Source organism: Bos grunniens, chromosome 1, assembly GCF_055505025.1.
Source record: "Bos grunniens cultivar Pamir isolate PY7600 chromosome 1, Bosgru_T2T1.0, whole genome shotgun sequence".
In the NCBI taxonomy this organism is placed as follows: Eukaryota; Metazoa; Chordata; class Mammalia; order Artiodactyla; family Bovidae; genus Bos; species Bos grunniens.
The window spans coordinates 61635758-61657078 of record NC_141165.1 but is presented as its reverse complement, the minus strand read 5'-3'; the positions used below and the strand labels follow the sequence as shown (position 1 = coordinate 61657078).

Genomic DNA, 21321 nt, shown 5'->3' with positions numbered 1-21321 from the left:
AACTGCATGAGACCCATAGTGAGATCAGGATCAGAACATATCTGCTCGGGGAAATATATATTTTTTTAATATCAGTGTAATTTTTTTATTATATACCACATTTTCCTTACATGCATACTTCTAAGATAGAAATTTATTATATAATTATCTCATTTATTTTGCATAGAACCAGTTTTTCATAAGCTGCTCTGATGACAGAGTTGTGTTCAACAAGATTGGCGATGCCATTGCTCAGAGGATACTTAAAGCTCACAGGTAAGCTTTTTAGCATTTTGGTAGAAGTTGTTACTGCAGATGTTCTTGCATTTACTGCTAAAATGACTTTCGAAAGCCCATTTTAAAAATACTGTCTTTTCCTAGCAGACATGACTTTTGTTCAGCTAGCTGTAGGTTATTGAGTCCTTAAATCTGCGTCAGTCGCTGAGAATTTTTGAGTCCGTTTTTGAGGGACTCTGAATGCTCCCAGAGCAGCCATTTTTTCCTGGCCAGTCTCTTTCCCACGCATTAGACTTGTGATTTGATTTATTTAAAGGCAGACAGTGAGTTGTGTTCACTTAAAAATCAAAGCAAAATAGTCAAAACATTTTCCCATGGGTTATATTAAAATTCTTGTTACCCTCTGTCTTTTTCAGCTCACGTGATTGTTGTCTTTAATAACACTTTTATTAAGATATAATTCACATACCATACAATGCACCCAAAGTGGACGATTCAGTCATTTTTAGTATACTCACAGGGTTGTGTGCAACCACCTCTGAATCAATTTTACAGTATTTTCATCACTCCAGAATGAAACTCCATACCTATTAGCAGTTACTGCCTATTCTTCCTTTTCTTAGCCCCTGGCAACCACTGATCTACTTTCTTTCTCTGTAGATTTGCCTGGTCTTTGTGGCATCTAGAAATGCCACATGTAAATGGAATTATACAATATGTGGCCTTTTGTGACTTGCTTCTTTCACTTAGCTAAATGTTCTCAAGGCTCATCTATGTTATAAAATGTATCAGTATTTCATTTATTTTTATTGTCAGGTAATATCCCATTATCTGTATATGTGTCATATAAAAGGACTTATCCATTCATCAGTTGGTAGATACTTGGTTTGTCTCTACTTCTTGGCTATTATAAATAAAACCACCATAAATATTCTGTACTGGTTTTTATGTGCAGACATGTTTTCTTTACTTTAGGGGTAAAATTACTGGATCATATGGTAACTCTATGTTTAACATTTTAAGGAACTGTCAGAATGTTTTCAAAAGTGGCAACACTATTTTACATTCCCCTAGTATATGAGGTTTCCAATTTTTCTGTATCATTACTCATAGTTACAATTATATCTCTTTTTGACTATAGTCATCCTAGTAGATGTAAAATGGTATCTCATGTAGTTTTGATTTGAATTTTCCTGGTGACTGATAATACTATTTTCTTATTTATTGGCCATTCATGTATTATCATTGTCCACTTTTAAATTAGGTTGTCTTTTTATTATTCAGTTGTAAGAGTTCTTTATATATTCTGCATACAAAGCAGATTTATGATTTGCAAATATTTTCTTCCATTCAGTGTGTTTTCTTTTTTACTTTCTTGATACTGTCCTTTGAAACACAAAAGTTTTAAATTCTGATGAAGTTCATTATCTTCATTTCCCTTTATTGCTTGTACTTCGGCTTCATAGCTGGAAAACCATTGTCTGGTCCAAAATCATGAAGATTTATCCTGTTCCCTTCTAAGAATGTTATAGTTTCAGCTCTTATAGCTAGGACTTGATTAATTTTGAGTTACTTTTTGTGTATGCTGTGAGGTAGAGGTCTAACTTTGTTCTTTTGTATGTGGAATACTCAGTTGTTCAAGCAGCATTTTTGACAAGTCTATTCTCTCCCTGCTGAATTGTCTTGACACGTGCGACTAGCTCGTTTTATGACTGATTTCAGCTCTGTATAGGAACAGCAAAATACAGAAAATCACTGGTTGTGGTTTCATCACTCAGTCGTGTCCGACTGTTTGCAACCCCATGCACAGCAGTCCACCAGGTTCCTCTGTCCATGGGATCTCCCAGGCAGGAAACCTGGAGTGGATTGCTATTCCCTTTTCCAGGGAATCTTCCTGACCCAGGGATGGAACCCCGGTCTTCTGCATTGCAGGCAGATTCTTTACCAAGTAAGCCACCAGAGAAGCCCAAGAAAATCACTACATTTTATTGTTTCAATTCATTGAACGTATACAGTGGAGAATGTTAAGTACACATACATTTGGAGCTTAAACCATTTTTTGACTTCCAATGCCATGTAGTACTTTAATATCTTTTTTCACATAAAAATATGTGGGGCTTTAGACCTAAGAATAATTACAATGGCAACTACCAGCATTTTTAAAATATTCATTTATTTATTTACGGCTGTGCTGGGTCTTTGTTGCTGTATGGACTTTTCTCTAGTTGCGGCAAGTGGGGGCTGCTCTAGTTGCAGTGCATGGGCTTCTCATTGTGATGGCTTGTCTTGTTGTAGCACAAAGTCTCATTAGCTGTGGGTCCCAGGCTCTACAGCACAGGCTTAATAGTACCGGTGCATGGGCTTCATTGCTCCAGGGTATATGGGATCCTTCTGGATCAGGGATTGAGTCTGTGTCTCCTACATTGGCAGGCAGATTCTTTACCACTGAGCCACCAGGGAAGCTCACAGCACTTTATATAATTCACAATTTCTATCTACAGACTCACTGAATTTTCACAACTACTCTTGAAAGTAGATCATATAGTTTTGTTGTTGTTATTATTGTTGCTGTACATTTTTATTTTTTTCTGTTTGATGCCTTTATTAGCATTTAATACTTTTTCATTTTCTTAGTGATTGGTCTGGGGATTGCAATATTTATCTTTTTCTTTGCCCCATTTTTAAAGTTAAAACAGATGAAAAAAAAAAAAAAAACAGATGAAAGAGGTGATGTGCTTTGTCTGGGACACTAACAGCAGAAGACAAAAACAGCTTTGAGGCCAAGTGTTTGGACTTCGGACCAAGGGCATCCCATAGCAGCTTGGCAGCTTGGCTCCGTGCCCACTCATGTCCAACTCTACAATTCCGTGGACTCTAGCCCACTAGGCTCCTCTGTCCATGGGATTTACCAGGCAAGAATACTGGAGTGGGTTGCCATTTCCTACTCCAGGGGATCTTCCCAATCCAGGAATCCAAAAGGCATCTCTTGCTTCTCCAGCACTGACAGGCAGATTATTTACCACTGCACCACCTGTATCTCCCATTCATTGACAGGATTCCAGGCCACTTCAGGGTTGCTCCTCATTGAGGCAAGCAGTTTGGGCCTTTATAACCTTGTCCTCCTGTTGACCGGTCATTGGATGTAGGCCGACTCCGGGAAATGGGTATGACCTAGAGTGAGGCAGGCTCCTTTGGCCTCTGGCGGTCAGTTCCTGAGAAGGACCACCCTGCATGAGTGGTGAGGGGCAGCAGCCAGCAGTCTTAGCAGCTGAGGTAATGGCTGTCTTGAGCCCACAGTGAGGGCCTCTGAGCAGTGCGGCGCAAGACTCACCCATGCTGCAGGATCCGTTCTATGCATCATAATCACCATTTCACAAAAACACAGAGGGCTTGGCTCCACTCCAGCCTTACTGGATCAGAATTTCCTGAAGGGGAACCCAGGCACTTTTATTTTATAAATGTTTACAAGTAATTCCAGGGCACAGCCAAGATGATGTAGTACTCATCTAGAACAGCATGCATGCATGCGTGCTAAGTTGGTTCAGTCGTGTTCAACTCTTTGCAACCCTATGTAGCCTTCCAGGCTCCTCTGTCCATGGGATTCTCCAGGCAAGAATACTGGGGTGAGTTGCCGTGCCCTCCTCCAGGGGATCTTCACGTCTCAAGGATCGGACCTGTGTCTCTAAAGTCTCCTGCATTGTCAAGCAGGCTCTTTACCACCAGCGCCACCTGGGAAGCCCCTAGAACAGGATATATGGCTATAAATATTAATGACGGTCTGTGTTTTTACAGATGATCTTTATACTTTGCCTTCTCAAATGCTTTTATTAAGAAAGTCACCATAAGACTGTTTCTGAGATAACTTAAAAACAGTCTGTTTACAGTTAAACATACACACACAGAGAGATTCCTTGCATCCTTTTCAGTCTCCCAGTTTTAGGGAACAATTTTACGTTTACAAAACTGCATTATATTTCTGTCAACTCTTGCATTTTATTGATGCAGGAGTGTCCTCTTGATCTCTAAAACACATTGAACAAAAAAGAAAAATAATTTTTTCATGAAATTGAAATAAGTCACAAAAATACATTTAGTTGACAAATGTGCTCATTGGGCTGAGCAGTGAATCATGAATTTTGGAGCTGTGATCAGCTAATCAGAGTAGGATGAATCTCAGCTTCGTTCATCCCAGTTAATAGTTCCCTATAGTATATGGTTTAATAAGTATCTGTAAGATTTGTTTTTAACTGTTCGGAACCTGAAAGGATATTTTTCCTTAGCATATTAATTTGTCTTCTGAAATTTGCACTTCTTCTAAAATTATAGCACTTTTTAGAGCTGGAAAGAACTTTAAGATATATTCTGATGGAACATTTCCCAGTGACCCTCGGATCCATGGTTAGAGAGCCTGGCAAGGTAGCATCTGTTGCAGATTTTATCTCATGCCTGGGAGTTCACAGAGCACATTAAAGATGGGCCATTTCAAGCTCATTCTGTAGAAACTGGGAAACGAAATCATCAGATTTCAAATTCGCTGTGTGTCATTTCACATGGATCTCACAGTAGTCCCACTTGCTTCGACAGTCACTGCAAAGTGGCGTGTGTATCACTCATTCAGACTTCCAGTGGGCACACACACGTATCCCGGAATCATATTTCACATTTCCCCCCTTCTCTGTGTCTCCACATTATTGTTCATTTCCTGTGTTAATTCCAAATTATAAAATATTTATTTATGGAATAATTTCAAACCTGTGAGCTTGTATTCTTAGGAAACAGGTAAAAGGAGGCTGTAGACAGCTTCCTTCTCACTGAGAGCCATCATGGGCCATCCCCAAGCTTACCCCTCTCTCTTCCTTCCACTCTTCTCAGTCTCAGAACTGCCCTGCCAGGGTCACATGCCTAGCAACAAGTATAATTTTGGCTGTTGGGAAAAGAATAGAATTCATCACAAAGCAGATGGAGGGAAACAGCAATCAGTATTCGGCCAGCCTGACCAAGGAACACAGGCTCTCTTCCAGAGCCCTCCCACCTTAGAGAGATCGGAGTCTTTAAATTGCTAACTATTCTACCAGCACTGGCAGCCCCACACCAGTTCCTATAATGAGTTCTCTGACCTCCTTACTTTTTCCTGGTTCCTTCTCAGCGTCCATAATTCTTTACAGAACCAGGCCAAGCCTCCATGTTCTGATTCATAACCTAGAGCCTCAGAATATTGTTCACCAGTGCTGAACCAAAAATAGCTGTGGGAATCTCTGCAGAAAACAAAAGGTCTGCTCTAAAAACCAAAACTGTCCTGGAGGTGCGACCAGCTCTCAACCAGCTAGAATTCTGTCTTTGACAGCTCAAATAGGACTAGAGATCAGGGAGAAGAAATCATAATCCACAGCCTAACATTGGCACTTTGTACTATGTCTGAATAAGCCAAAAGACAGAGTATAACCGATTGATCCAACTAGAAAATGTAAAACCACGTATGCCACACATGGATGGTTTCTGAGGATGAAACCATTTTTGCTTATGGAACTTTCACATGCATGATTTTGCTGCCTTGGTAAAAAATTTGTAAGTGAAACTGCATTTTGCACCGTTATCGCTACGAAGTTGACACATGCAGTGAAATAGGAAGTTGATTTAAATGCGTCTGTATTTTGATATTTTGATTTACAGTTTTGAAAATTTCTCAAACTCTTCATGCTTCCTACAACTGTAGAATAGTGCCAGATGATGCTTACAGTTTGGCCATGAGTGATGGTATGAGGAACCTCCTCTGGAGAATCTGAAAGTAATTGGGAACCGGATGTCTGGAGATCTGGGTTCTTCCCAGCTCTGTTGTCTACAGGCATATGACCTTTCGAATCTATCACTTCTGCCTTTCTGGGCACTCCATTTTTTTCACCAACAAGGAGAATAATAATAGCTGCTTTACCTAACCCATATGAATAGATGTGAAAGCAATTTGAAAACTGTCAAGGACCAGCTCATGTAAGAAATTACTATGTTATTTCCATGATATTCATCATCTGGAAATGTGCTAGCTCACACTAAAGTCGAGCAGGGATAAAGAATCACAATTCTCAAATCAACTGTTTATTGTTGTCGTTGTTCAGTCGCTAAAGTTGTGTCCAGCTCTTTGCAGTCCCAGCACACCAGGCTTCCCTGTCCTTCACTATCTCCCAGAGTTTGCTCAAACTCATGTCCATTGAGTCGGTGATGCCATCCAGTCATCTCGTCCTCTGTTGTCCCTTATCCTCCTTCAATCTTTCCCAGCCTTGGGGTCTTTTCCAATGAGTCAGCTCTCTACTTTAGGGGGCCAAAGTACTGGAGCTTCAACTTCAGCATCCTTCCAGTGAATACTCAGGGTTGATTTCCTTTAGGGTGACTGGTTCAACTATTTAGAAATTAATACTATTAATTTCTATCAATTATTTAGAAATTAATATTCATGTTAGAAACAAGCTTTTTCTTAAAGGGATGTTGAATGAGACCCATTTTAAATTACTAGATGACTATTGCTGAAGGACAACTTACTTTGGTTCCCTATGACTGGTGCTTCTTCATTTTGTGACAAGTAGAGGCACATGATTGACATTCTGTCTAGAGGTGGCCTGCCAGAAATCTATAGCTGATTCCTCATAGGAATCAATTTTTGGATTCCTTATTATTGACTGGATTACACCTTCCTCCCAAATATAAAATAAAATGTATTCCAAAACATAATGTGAGTTCAGTTTTGCTTTAACTTTAGGCATTTGAAGGTGTACAAGCTTTCTAATTGAAATCACTGGTTGTTGATTGATTAATAATGTTATCAAATCACTTTTGAGTCATTCCAATCCAACATGCTTTTTATGCATTCCTTTATTTAATTCTTTCATCAGTTCTCACATGAAATGGCTGCAAATGATTTCCATTCTGTAGATGAGGCAGCTGAGGCCAAGAGTGATTATGGTAACTTGCCTACATCATACAGCTGTTGATGAGTGTAACCGGGGCTCAGATCATGTCTTTAGGACTTCAACTTGTGCTCTTTACCTTGTACCATTGTAGCTTGACTACAAAACTTTGCTCATTCCAGGGGAAGAGGAGGTGTTCTCATTTCTCCCAGAAATCTAGGAGAGATACTTTACTTTAATTTTTTTTTTAATCAGATGAACATTTTCTTTCATTTTTTCAAAGTAATTGCTTGATAGATAAATATTTCTTAGGTTTAAAGAAAAATCTACATCCTGTAATTACCATATCCTATAATTTGCGTACCAAGCTGAAAGAACACGTTGGGTATGTTTCAGAATCACTGTCTTAAAGAAATTTAAGCTGCAGTTACAATAAAAAAAAGAATAAAAATATGAAATTTAAGTATGCCCATGGCTGGTTTCACATTTTACCTTGTGGGATAACCTCCAAATTGTTTAAAATTCCTGGAGAAGAGGTTACATTAAGGCAGAGATGACAGAATGTGGCAGGAGAAGTTTGGATTTAGATCATTTAGTTGCTCTTATTTGATTCCAAAAATTAGATAAATGGTTTCTCAGCAGAAAGATTAATACCAGGCAGAGGCCAGCAATCATTTTGAGTCTGAGCACATGCCTTGGCAGAGAGAGGAAAGAAAGGAAAGATTCTTTTTTTGAAATGAGAATGAAAATGACTGGGCTGTAGTGTAGTTTCATAAGAGATTTTTCCGAGTCTTATTTGAGACATCTTGTTTGCACTGAGGGACATGCCTGCCGAAGGTTATCAAGCCTAGACTGAAGTCTAAGTTACACATGCTGGACTAACCCTGAACATTCTTACATTTAAAAGTTTGCCATTTTGGGGGCTTCCTTGGTGGCTCGATTGTTGAAAAAAAAAAAAAAAACCTGTCTGCCAATGCAGGGGACACAGTTTCGATCCCTGGTCTGGGAAAACCCCACATATTGTGGAGCAACTAAGTCCATGCACCACAGCTACTGAGCCCACGTACCTAGAGCCTGTGCTCCACGACAGAAGCCCACACATAGCAACTACAGAGTAACCCCTGCTCTCTGCAATTAGAGAAAGCCCACCCACAAGCAGCAATGAAGACCCAGCACAGCCATAAATAATACATAAAAATAAATAAATTATTTTTTTAAAGCTTGCCATTTTCAAAAAACAACCAATGAAAAAAATTATGTGTGTTGCACACACAGTATGCAGTGTCCTATCTATAAAGTCTCACATATAATATGCAAAGTCGTGCTAAATAGAACCAGCATTTCTAGTGGACTAGCAATAATTTTCACCAACTCCTTCATTTGCAGATGAAAGAACTTGAAGTCCAGAAAGGTTTACTGCATTTGAAAAGATTTGCCAAACACAAAATAAAATGGGCCATGTCCCAAACCACAGAGAAGCTACAGAGACCAACTCTCCCATAACTGATACCACTGTAGAGTACAATTCTCCCCATAAAGAAACACGAAGCCCCAACCACAGTTATTATTTCTGGCAACATTCACTGCTGCAAAATCTACAACGAGAGGATTTATACCAGCTCTTGATGTTTATGGCAATGAAATATGATCTATAAATCTCAAATTCTCAAAAAGTAAAGTGTCTCGTCACAGGAGAAGCACAATGAGCTCCTCTGAGGCCGTCTTATAGATCCTGAGACCCTACTCTGAGCAGAAGACCCCTCTTCTGACTGCACCTTGCTGAGGGGGAGGGGAAGGAGGAGGGGATTCTACCTGAGAGAAGAGCAAGGAGGGAAGCCTGAGGAAAGCCACTGCTTGAATTAGGGCTCTGTTTTTAAAGGGACAGAGAGCATTTCAGCAATCACAAAAGTTAAAAATATTAGAGATCCCACATTCTCACCACCTTGACAATTTGCTTTTTATTTTCCTATTTTCTTTTTGGTCCATATTCATATATAGACATACTTTCTGAATTGTAATTTATTTCCTTTTCCCAAAACTCACTTAGAGTTCTGTCTCAAGTTTTACTTCTATACAATAGAAGGAAAATTAGTTTAGTTACTTCCTGATAAATGTGACCAAATTCAATGATTTGTGGTTATCTCTGCTTCATATTCAGTCCATCAGGATGCTCCCTGGTCTTTCCTCCTCTCCCACATTCTTGGTATAGACTCTCAGGGCCCTGGGTCGTTTGGAAAGGGCTCCTAGCGCTTAGTATGGATCTGGCTCAAACCTGTTCTGGCATATGTTTATGTAGCCTGGGGGCCTCAGCCTTCTCCTTTCAAACCTGCCTTTCTGTCCTTTCTCTTCTATTGCTTCCACATCCTGTAGGCTGATAATCACTTGAGTGTTCCCTGGAAGCAAGGCTCAGATCCTCAAGGCTCCATATCCTGTTTGAGAGTGAATAGGGCCTGTCCTGTTCTCCCTGGAATTCTACTTGAGGACAAAGGACAGAGTCCCTGCCCTGAGTCTCACTCATTTCTTTATTTTACTTTCATTTTTTTGGAGTATAGTTGCTTTACAATGCTGTGTTAGTTTCTACTGTACAACACAGTGAACCAGCTCTACATATACATATATCCCCCTTTTAGGGATTTCCTTCCCGTTTAGGTCACCACATAGCATTGAGTAGAGTTCCCCGTGCTATACAGTAAGTTCTAGTTATCTATTTTCTACATCGTACCAGCACCAGTGGTAAAGAACCCGCCTGTCAATGCAGGAGATATGAGACATGTGGGTTTGATCCCTGGGTCGGGGAGATCCCCTGGAGGAGGGTGTGGCAACCCACTCCAATATTCTTGCCTGGAGAATCCCATGGACAGAGGAGCCTGGAGGGCTACAGTCCGTGGGGTCACAAAGAGTCAGGCATGCCTGAAGGGACTCAGCCTGCCTGCATAGTATCAATACTGTGTATATGTCAGTCTCAATCTCCCAATTCATCCTGTTGCCTTTACCCCTTGGTGTCCATGCATTTGTTCTCTAGGTCTGTGCCTCTATTTTCTGCTTTGTAAAAATGACTACACCATTTTTTTCAGATTCCACATATATGCATTAATATACAGTATTTGTTTTTCTCTTTCTGACTTACTTCACTCTATATGACAGTCTGTAGGTCTGTCCACCATCCATGTCTCTACAAAGGACCCAATTTCGTTCCTTTTAGTGGCTGAGTAATATTCTATTGTATATTTGTACCACATTTTCTTTATCACTCTTATTTCCTTAAACTCCTGCTTCAGCTCAAAGGATCTCTACCCAGTTCCTTAAATCTAAGAAGCTGATATCTTTGTGCCCTTACTCCTCTGTAAGAGCATCATCCTAGAGCAAGGCCTCCTTCATATCTCCAGTTGCTGAGGAGGGAAGTAAACACATTTAAGGAGAAAAATTTAATAGTTAATAGTATCAGTCTGCCACATCTGTGATTGTCTTGTGATTGCAGCTTTGCATTAGGGCCGTTTTAGCACCGTAGCCTACCAGAAGTACTTTGCTAGGAAGCCATCACAGTGGTTGTTTTGTGGCTGTAAGAAGTTATATCCATGAGTGGCTATAACATAATTTAGTTAATCATCTCCCCATTATTGGACATTTATTTCCAATTTCTAGCTATCGTACGTAACACTGCTGTGAGAGTGAATTCTGAAAGAAAAATGTATTTTAACAAAAAGCCTGAGAATGCAATTTTATAAAATTGTTCTGAACTAAAGTGGATAAAGCGATCACCTGCATGATGACCTGGTGCCCACTAGCTCTTCTTTTGCTTTTAAAATCATAAATAATTCTGCACAGTAGGGGCTCAGGTTCTTGCCCTACACCAACTGCTGTCATTTCACCACCTCAACATTGTAAGGATGTTTCAGAAGAGGTTAGAATTCTTAGCAGCCAGGAACCATTGTTTTCTAGGGACTGGATCAAGAAGGGAGACTGGACATGCTAGCACATAAAATTTTCTCTTCATTGACTTAAACTTAGCAACAGTTGTATAGTTTAAAATTCCAGAGCCCTTTGTTTTTTTATGGCAGTGAAAATCTAAGTCATTTCTGCTAATTTCCTGAACACAACTTAAAAATTTCATTGTTAAGGAAATTAAAAAACTGCTACATTGAAAAAAGAAAAAGAGCAAAGAACTAACAGAGTCCCAAGAACAAGAAAATGTGAGTAGTCTGATTTCTACAAACTGACTCTTCAAGAATGTTTTGTCCAAAGATTGAAGGTTTTTATAGGACATTTCCAAATGTCTACATTTTGAAGTCATCTTTGCTTTTAAAAAAAACACAAAGATACAAGGGAACTATCTTTTACACACAGAATAACAAATACTTGGTATTCAAGACCAAAAATATTACTTCTGAGATTTTTCTAACCAATGTGAAAAGCAACTTATGTGTGTCAGCACACATAGCAAAATAGGTATTTGGAATTTTGGAGTAGCAAAAAATTCGAAATGATTCATGAACATGAAGTCACTCAGTCGCATCTGACTCTGCAACCCCATGGACTGTAGCCTACCAGGCTCCTCTGTCCATGGGATTTTCCAGGCAATAGTACTGGAGTGGATTGCCATTTCCTTCTCCAAGGGATCTTCCCAGCCCAGGGATTGAACCCGGGTTTCCCGCATTGTAGACAGACGCTGTACCGTCTGAGCCACCAGGGAAGTCCATAATGATTCAGTGCCCACCAAAAGAGAACTGGTTTAAATATCATGGCATGGATTTGGAATACTGTCATTTTGTTTTTAAAAATGGGCGTCTCTCTAAGTGCAAATATCGAAGAATTTCCAGGATACATTGATAAATTAGTTTTTTAAAAATTCAGAAACGTGTTTACAGTGATTCTAACATTTGTGTAGAAGGAAAGAATGCATATATATGTTTATAAGTTCATAGACTATTTCTGAAAGAACATAAAAAGTAATATGAATTGCCCTTAGGGAGGGGAAATGAAGGCTAGAGACAAAGGAGTGAAAAAGAAGTTTTTTCATTGTATAATCTTCCACTTCTGAAGACTTGTTCTGTGAGCATATGTTATCCATTCAAAAATGTAATTTATTTGGTGATTCCTCAAAAAGCTAAACATAGAATAACTATGTGACTCAGTAACACCATTCCTGGGTATATAAAATAAATGAAAACAGGGACTCAAATATTATATGCCCACATTCCCTGCTGAGCACTGAAGAATTGATGCTTTCAAATTGCAATGCTGGAGAAGACTCTCAAGAGTCCCTTGGACAGCAAGGAGATCAAACTAGTTAATCCTAAAGAAAATCAATCCTGAATGTTCCCTGGAAGGACTGATGCTTAAGTTGAAGCTTCAATACTTTGGCCACTTGATGTGAAAAGCTGACTCATTGATGAAGACCCAGATGCTGAGAAAGATGGAGGGCAGGAGAAGCAGGTGACAGAGGATGAGGTGGTTGTATGGCAACATCGACACAATGGACAGGAGTTAGAGCAAACTCTGGGAGATAGTGAAGGACAGGGAAGCCTGACATGCTGCAGTTCACAGGGTTGCAAAGAGTCCGACACAACTTAGCGACTGAACAACAATAACAAATCCACTGCAGCATTATTCAGGATAGCCAAAAGCTGGAAATATCACAAGTGCCCGCCTACAGATGACAAGATAAACCAAATGTGGTTCTACATATAACAGAATATTACTCAGCCATAAGAAGGAAGGAAATTCTGACTAATGCTACATCATGGATGAATCTTGACAGATATGCTAAGTGAAATAAAATCAGCCACAGAAGGTCAAATACTGTTTGATTCCACTTAGCTGAAATATCTAGACCAGGCAAATTTCTAGAGACAGAAAGTAGATTAGACATTGCCAGAGGTTGCAGGGAGGGGAAATGGGAAGTTATTGCAAAATTATCAGAGTTTCTATTTGGGCTCATGAAAAACTTTTGCAAGTAGAGATCATGATGGTTGCACAAGATGTGAAAGTAACTGATAACACTGAATGGTATGCTTCAAATTGGTTAACATGGTAAATTTTATGTTACATATATTTTACCACTGGTTTCTGTGGTGGCTCAGACAGTAAAGAATCCGCCTGCAGTGCAGGAGACGTGGGTTCAATCCCTGGGTTGGGAAGATCCCCTGGAGAAGGAAATGACAACCCACTCCAGTATTCTGACCTGGAAAATTCCATGGACAGAGGAGTCTGATGGGCTAGAGTCCATGGGGTCCCAAAGAGTCAGACACGACTGATTGACTAATACTTATGTTTTACCACAATAAAAAAATTCAACTAAGATGTAATCTAGTTTAAAGAAAAATATCCTGTTGAACCTCTTGTCTATCAGAGGTATTCCAGAAGCAAACATTCTTCCAACCAGACCCCATCCTCTCAAAGCAAATAGTACCAGGTGCATGCTTGTGCAAAGGTTCTCTGTTGGGCACTGCCCAAAATAGAAAGTGAAGTGGACATACGTCCTGTGTTTCAAAAGGGCTTATCACATATCCTAGCCAGCAGACGTACCTGTCACTGTTGTGTAAAGCAAAGAAGGTGCTGAGTAGGCATGCCTGCCACGAGCAGCAGGAATGTGGAGGCAGAAGCAAGTCAGTTCTGACTGGCATATCCAGGATGGCCTGGCGCGAAGAGCCAGTCCTCAGTCCTGCAAGAGGAAGAGGGTTCCTGTGAGGAGAAGGACGTCCAGGCTTGGGGACAGACAAGTTAGGTTGGCTAACCTGCTTTAGTGCGGGTGTACCTCTGAACAGAGGGCAGTGATGTCCCGTCACTGGAGTGTGGGTCTGGGAGAATCAGACTAAACGTGATTCTGTAAAAACAGTTGAGACCATGTGCATATGTGCTCAGTCCCACCAGGTTTCTCTGTCTATGAAATTTCCCAGGCAAGAATACTAGAGTGGGTTGCCCTTTCCTTCTCCAAAGACGTCTGTAACTGGCTGTGATTAATGATAAACACCATTGCACTCAGACCAGCTTGTTGAGGCCAGATGGTGTCAATTTTCAAGTGTAAAATTCATTTGGACTTTTAAATACCGTGGCTCAGACTGTAAAGCATCTGCCTACAGTGCAGGAGACCCTGGTTCAATCCCTGGGTCGGGAAGATCCTCTGGAGAAGGAAATGGCAACCCACTCCAGTACTCTTGCCTGGAAAATCCCATGGATGGAGGAGCGTGGTGGGCTACAGTCCATGGGGTCACAGAGTCGGACACGACTGAGCGACTTCACTTGGTGGGACAGTAGCTTAGGTATTCTTTCTGTTCTTCCCATTTTCTAGCTTAATATCTAGGAATGTGAGCTTCTTACCCTTATCTGACAGAGAACTTTTAACACTTCATATTTTTAAAAAAAAATTTTCCAACTCAAACTGTGTTTGCCATCTAGTGATTAATTCATGCCATTACAGTACCCTAGTTCAGATTTCCTCATTTTTGGCTCTTCAGTTAAGCTCAAAGGCCTCTAGACTCTGTCCTGTTGGCTGTGGCTTCTGTCTCGAGCCACACTTTCCCTAGTCTTCATTTGGTAAGCTGACCTCAGTAATGAAGTCTGACCCCTCTGAGAGTAGTAATAATATTCACCCAAAAGAAATATGTAGCAGTTTTAAAAAAAAAAAAAAAAGAAAAATGTAGCGGTTTAAAAGAAAATGTACTTTAGGAATTATGTATTATGAAAAGTTTCGGTAGATTCCAATTTGAAAATTAACCCACAGCAGCATCTTTGTGAGAATGTAGACCTCTCAGATAAATGGGTGAGATTCTGACCATAGTAGATACCATGGCCACCTCCAGACTTGCCCTTCTTCCTGTGTGTCTTCCAGAGATAAGGACATTAACAGTCTCGCCTCCAAAGAGGCAGTATCTATTTGAACATAATTCTCCAAATTTCCGACTTTCTGAACGCAGATCAAAGTAAGGACCCACACTTTCTTCTTCTAAACATTTGTTACATCCTTGAGTTAGCAAAAGCAGCTCAAAGGCTTTTCTTTCAAAGGCTGTTGTTAATCAGTTGGGAGAGTGAGCTAAGAAATATTTTATATATGCAGGAGATTTAAAACTCAACGTCAGTTACTTAAAATTCTTGACGGACCCACGGTAATATTTTGCATTTGAAGCAGAGTTTTCAGGGGTGAATCAGAGCTTCTGAACGATGATTTCTGCACTAGAAAATATCCTGGGTCCAATACCTTGTCTTTCCCCTGAGATTTAGGCTGTGGGAACTCATTTACTCAGTGATTGCTAACTGAATGCCTACTGTCCACAGGAAATGGTTAGGATAATATCTTTTCAAATATCTTTGTTGTCACCTCTCTAACTTCCATGGGGTCCACGCAAGGCCTTCTTACAAGGAATTTTGTCCTAGGAAGGATTGTGCTGTAGAGAGATAGTGGATACAGTTCCCACTTTACTGCCAAGTGCAGCTTATTTTTCAGGTTGTTACGAATGGTTAGCCTGACCGCCACTTCTGGCTTCCAGTCTAGCAACATGCCCTTCTCCGCCAAAGCCTGGAACGTGATAGAGGGTATTGTGGGAAGCCATTCGCTCAGTCTCCAAAACCGTGAACTGCTTGGCTGTCAATTTTAACTGTTACTGTGTCTTTTTTCCCTTGTGATGAAACTCTCTATGTCTGATTTTTGCAGGGAAAGCCAGAGATACCGGGTGTATGTTGTGATACCACTTCTGCCAGGTTTTGAAGGAGACATTTCAACCGGCGGAGGAAATGCTCTACAGGCAATAATGCACTTCAACTACAGGTGCCAAAGTTCTGAAATCCTCTGCTTTCAGCTTTCAGTCAGTCATGCATGTAAACTGGCCGGAGGCATGGAAATGTTTTTCCACATCTATTCAGTGGAGCGTTGAACAGATGGACACATTTCTTTGTTTTGCATTTGAATCTTGGTCTGTTCACTAGTTGATAAAACTCAAATAGAGCCTAAAATCTTACATGGTAGGCCTAGGACACTTGGTAAGTATAAAAGAACTTAAATATTAGTCTCTCTCTTATACTAATTGCCTATCACATATGTGTGTGTGTGTATAGAGAGAGAGAGAGAGAAAGAGAGTAGAGAGTGCTTATCTCCATTTATGAGATATATACACACAATATATATACAAATATAAAATTACTAATATTTTAGTTATTTGGTGTTGCTATTTGTTGTTTTAGTCGCTAAGTTGTATTTGACTCTTTTGCAACCCCATGAACTGTAGCCTGCCAGGCTCCTCTGTCCATGGGATTTCCCAGGCAAGAATACTGGAGTAGGTTGCCATTTCCTGCTCCGGATGATCTTCCCGACCCAGGGATCAAACCCATATGTCCTGCACTGGCAGGTGGATTCTTTACCACTGAGCCACCAGGGATTTAGTACATATTAATATATATTATAAATGGAGATAAGAACTTTATATAAAGTTCTTTATACATAATTAATTTTAAAGATAATTTTAAAATTATCCTCAAGCCATAAATCGTTATTGAGCTTTCCATATTCCTTGTAGTAAGTAGATAAAAAATAAATAAATAAATGCTTACAGTGACATGATTTGCACATGATGGTTTATGAGTATTCTAGGCAGCAATCCTTCAGCAAGGTTGGTAATAAGAGTCTCTGCCTGTAAGTGAAGCATGAAGGTTCTTTCCTGTCTCCTGGAATTTTAATTCTGTTTTCCCTACCATCTCATTGTTAGAATTTTAGGGGGAATGCTAAGTCCTTTCCTCAATATTCTGAAAAGCAGAGTGTCCATATTCACTCAAAAAGGCCCACGAGGCTTCAGGTTTGGCCAGGAGATGATGATGAAAGGACTGAGAGGTCCTAGCTGGTGGGCAGTATAGAGAGGTGGTGCAGAAAGGGATGGAAACCACCCCCCCAACCCCCACCCCCACTCCTGCCTGGCATTCTTTCTGGGTCACTTAGCTGAGAAGAGTGACCTAGTAACAAGTAAATGCAACAGCCCTGGCATAAATCCAGCTCCCAGTTACAAACCCTGTGACATGAGACACAAAAGTGCCCTGATCAGGATCGTATGTCAGAGCAAGGACTAGCACTTGGATATTTTCTTTTAATATCCCGTTTTTCAGAACCATTTGTAGTTTCCCACCTTTCTAATCAAATTCTTTTGTGGGGAAGGGACAAATAAGGTCTTGTCCCAAACCCCCAGTGTGTGAAGCAGATGAGGATTCAGGGCCCTGGCCAGATTGGAGGTGGGGGCTTAGATGTGCTCTGGCTTGTGTCCTCCTCCCTAGAGGCACCCCTTTCATGATCTAAGGCCTTCCAGTGGTTTGAGTGTACCATTATGGTGGAAATCTTTGTTTTAATCCTCTTGTTTCTTTCTGACTTTTCAAGCATGTGTCTTTCTGTCTGCCAGGGTTTCAAGTAAAGATGTTTTGTTTCTTCTGGATAATTTTGCCCGGTGACAGTATGAGAAAACTTTCCCTGTGCTTTGGTCTATACACTTGAAGATTTGCCCACTTCTCATATTATCTGATTTATAACATGACAAACAAAGCTTTTGAAGTATTTAAGGCACTGACATAATGTTTAATTTGGTTTTATCCACTTCATTTGCCATGCTAATATTATTTTTGGAATTGTAATTACTTTCTATGACTGTTTTCTTGGGTTTGAACCAGCTGAATGAAATAACATGTTTGGCTTTTGTTCAGCAACCGAAACTATATCCTTTTATTATGCAAAAACATCTCTATTTGCTGGCATCATCTTTAATAATATCAGCATTTCCTAGGCGTAAGTGTAGTTTTAATTACTTTCATAGAGCAAGCAGATGGAGCATAGAATTTTTTGTTTTGTCAGTGTAATTCATCGTCTATTATCAGAGTCTTGAGAAACAAAACCATTAGTAGAGCCAGCTATTTGAGACTATACTTTTCACTTTTAAGGGGTTTTCTAGCTTTACAGAGAGGGCTCAGGTACAGTAGTTTCTTTAATTCCAAAGGAACTAATGCTACCTTTTCAAAGAGGGAAAACTCATTCATAATCCATCTTTTTAAAATAACATCTCTTTCTGGGCTTCCTTGGTGGCTCAGATGTAAAGAATCTGCCTGCCAATGCAGGAGACTCAGGTTCGATTCCTGGGGTGGGAAGACCCCCCTGGGGAAGGGAATGTCTACCCACTCCAGTATTGTTGCCTGGAAAATTCCAGAGGAGCCTGGTGGGCTACAGTCCATGGTGTCGCAGAGAGTCGAACACCACTGAGTGACTAACACTTTCACTTTCTGAAATCTAATATCAATTTTGTAACTTTTCCATTTATCCACCTCAAAACAACTTGTCCCATCAGTAACAGAAGTGACACTCATATTTTTTTCTTTACTTTTAAAAAGCCTATATAGCATCTTCTCATAAAAGCACTTGCTCTGTTTTTACTTGGATTCAGTTCAGTTCAGTTCAGTCGCTCATACCCTTGACTAGATGGACCTTTGTTGGCAAAGTAATATCTCTGCTTTTGAATATGCTATCTAGGTTGGTCATAACTTTCCTTCCAAGGAGTAAATGTCTTTTAATTTCATGGCTGCAATCACCATCTGCAGTGATTTTGGAGCCCCCAAAAATAAAGTCTGCCACTGTTTCCACTGTTTCCCCATCTATTTCCCATGAAGTGATGGGACCAGATGCCATGATCTTAGTTTTCTGAATGTTGAACTTTAAGCCAACTTTTTCACTCTCCTCTTTCACTTTCATCAAGAGGCTTTTTAGTTCCTCTTCACTTTCTGCCCTAAGGGTGGTGTCATCTGCATATCTGAGGTTATTGATATTTCTCCCGGCAATCTTGATTCCAGCTTGTGCTTCTTCCAGCCTAGCGTTTCTCATTGCAATTGGGATTGATTCCTTTGAAATCTCTTTAATTGTTTCTTTCCTTTATGTGTTTTCAGAACCATGTGCAGAGGAGAAAATTCCATCCTTGGACAATTAAAAGCAGAGAGTGAGTAACTGCTTTTCTTTTCCTGCATGGTTGTTTCTTGGGACATATTAGTAATTATTGGTGTTTTTATAGTGTGGTTATAGAACTCTTCACAAAAGATAGCCCACAAAATGCTTAGCAGAAATAAATTACTTATTTTCACTAAATTGTCTAAACAGTTGTTCAAACTAAGCCATCACAGCATGAGATGCATAGGTGGTAAAAATGAGAGTATTTTTATAAATTTTTAAAAACTTTTTACACTTTTTATTTTTTGGGCCATTCCCTGCAGCCTTTGGGTTCTTAGCTCCCTAACCAGGGGTAGAATGCAAACCCCCTGTGGTGGAAAGCTGAGTCTTAACCACTGGATGGCCAAGGAAGTCCCTATTTTTACAGTTTTTATAATTTATTTGTATTTACTTATAGTAATTGTTTTTATAAGAAGTGGGATTTGTAAGGCACCTCAAAAGACCCCACATGTATACCTATGGCTGATTCACACTGATGCATAGCAAAAACCAAGACAATATTGTAATTATACTACAATTAAAAATTAAATATAAATTTAAAAAAATGACTTCATATGTATCTTCTCCTGTGATCCCTCACCACAGTCCTAGAAAGTAAACAGGAAGGGGTCATCCCTGCTTTAAGGATGAGGACTTGATCAACAAGTATGTATGTGGCCTCCTGCGTGCGTGCGTGCTAAGTCGCTTCTTTGCAACCCTATGGACTGTAGCCCACCAGGCTCCTCTGTTCATGGGATTCTCCAGACAAGAATTCTGGAATGGGTACCTATTTCCTTCTCCAGGGAGTCTTCCTGACCCAGGGATTGAACCCAGGTAGCCTGTATTGCAGGCAGATTCTTTACATCTGAGCCACCAGGGAAGCCCCGTAGCATAGTAGCTGCTGCTGCTGCTGCTGCTGCTAAGTCGCTTCAGTCGTGTCCGACTCTGTGCAACCCCATAGACGGCAGCCCACCAGGCTGCCCCGTCCCTGGGATTCTCCAGGCAAGAACACTGGAGTGGGTTGCCATTTCCTTCTCCAATGCATGCAAGTGAAAAGTGAAAGACACCCCCAAATCCACTCCTAAATAAAAGCAACAAAAATGCTTGCAAAAATTGTCAAAAATCAACTTCTACAGAACTTGGGAAATTAACCAAGGGCATGTAACAATTTGTTTATTCAAGAAGGACAGCAGAATCTTGGTAAAAGCAGCAAGCTTTTTAATTTGCCATGTGCCCATCCCCTTCTCCTCAGTTCCATGGCAGCCTTGAGAACCAACTCCCCATCACTGTGAAAGGAAACCCGTAGCCTGGCAACTACTGGGAGGAGCTGAATAGGTTGAAAGCTCCCATCTTCCCGCAATCCTCAGAAGATAGTCATAATTTGACCTGACGGACAGTTTGAAAGACTTTAAAATAGCTAGTTTAACTATGTGCAAAAAACTGAAGGAAATAAATCTAAGGAACTAAAGAGAAGTAAAAAACAATCACTCTCCAAATAGAGACCATAAAAACTAAATTTTTTTTAATAATAATCAAGTATAAGTTGAAATAAAATGTACATTAGAGAATTCAGTAGCATACTGGAGTAGGCAGATAAATCAACAAACTTAAAGATAAGTCAAGTGAGATTACCCAGTCTGAGGAGCAGAAAAAAAAAAAAGTGCAGAAAAATGAATGTGGCATTTAGAATAGCCCAGACAACCTCTGTTATTGTTCAGTCAAAGTCGTGCTGACTGTTTGTGACCCCATGCATTGTAGCACACCAGGCTTCCCTGTCTTTCACCATCTCCTGGAGCTTGCTCAAACTCGTGTCCATCAAGTCAGTAGTACCATCCAATCATCTCATCCTCTGTCACCCCCTTCTTCTCCTGCCCCCAATCTTTCCCAGCATCAGAGTCTTATCCAATGAATCAGCTTTTCTTGAAAAAGAACAAATTGGAGGATTCACACTCTCAATTTTAGAACTTACTATAAAACTACAGTAATAAAACCAGTGTGATACTGATATAAAGATAGACATATAGGTCATAGGAATAGAACTGAGAATATAGAAATAAACTCTTATGACTATGGTCACTTGAATTTCAAAAAGGGTTTCAGGACAATTGCATGTCCTGAAATGGTGTTTGAACAACTGGATATTCACATACAAAGGGATGAAGTTGGGCCTTACACCATATACAAAAAAAATAAGTCAAAATGGATCAGGACCTAAAATGTAAAAACTCTTAGAAAAAAACATAGACAAAAATCATTCTGACATTGTATTAACAT

The 21321-nt window shown here is 40.0% G+C and overlaps 1 protein-coding gene across 39 annotated transcripts in view; it reads left to right on the top strand.

Moving 5' to 3' along the window:
- Positions 1-21321, top strand: part of PLD1 (phospholipase D1) — a 273635-nt gene that overhangs the window by 166519 nt on the left and 85795 nt on the right. For 36 of the 39 annotated variants that reach the window (XR_015161521.1, XR_015161559.1, XR_015161610.1 and 33 more), the window contains 3 exons: positions 167-255; positions 15760-15873; positions 19011-19060. Coding sequence is in view for 34 of the 39 variants with exons in the window: in XM_086394443.1 (XP_086250569.1) it covers positions 167-255; positions 15760-15873; positions 19011-19060 (253 nt within the window). In the remaining 5 variants the exon portion in view is untranslated. Of the gene's footprint in view, positions 1-166; positions 256-8498; positions 9240-15759; positions 15874-19010; positions 19061-21321 lie in introns of those variants that run through there. The other 3 variants (XM_086394466.1, XM_086394473.1, XM_086394478.1) reach the window with 2 other exon arrangements.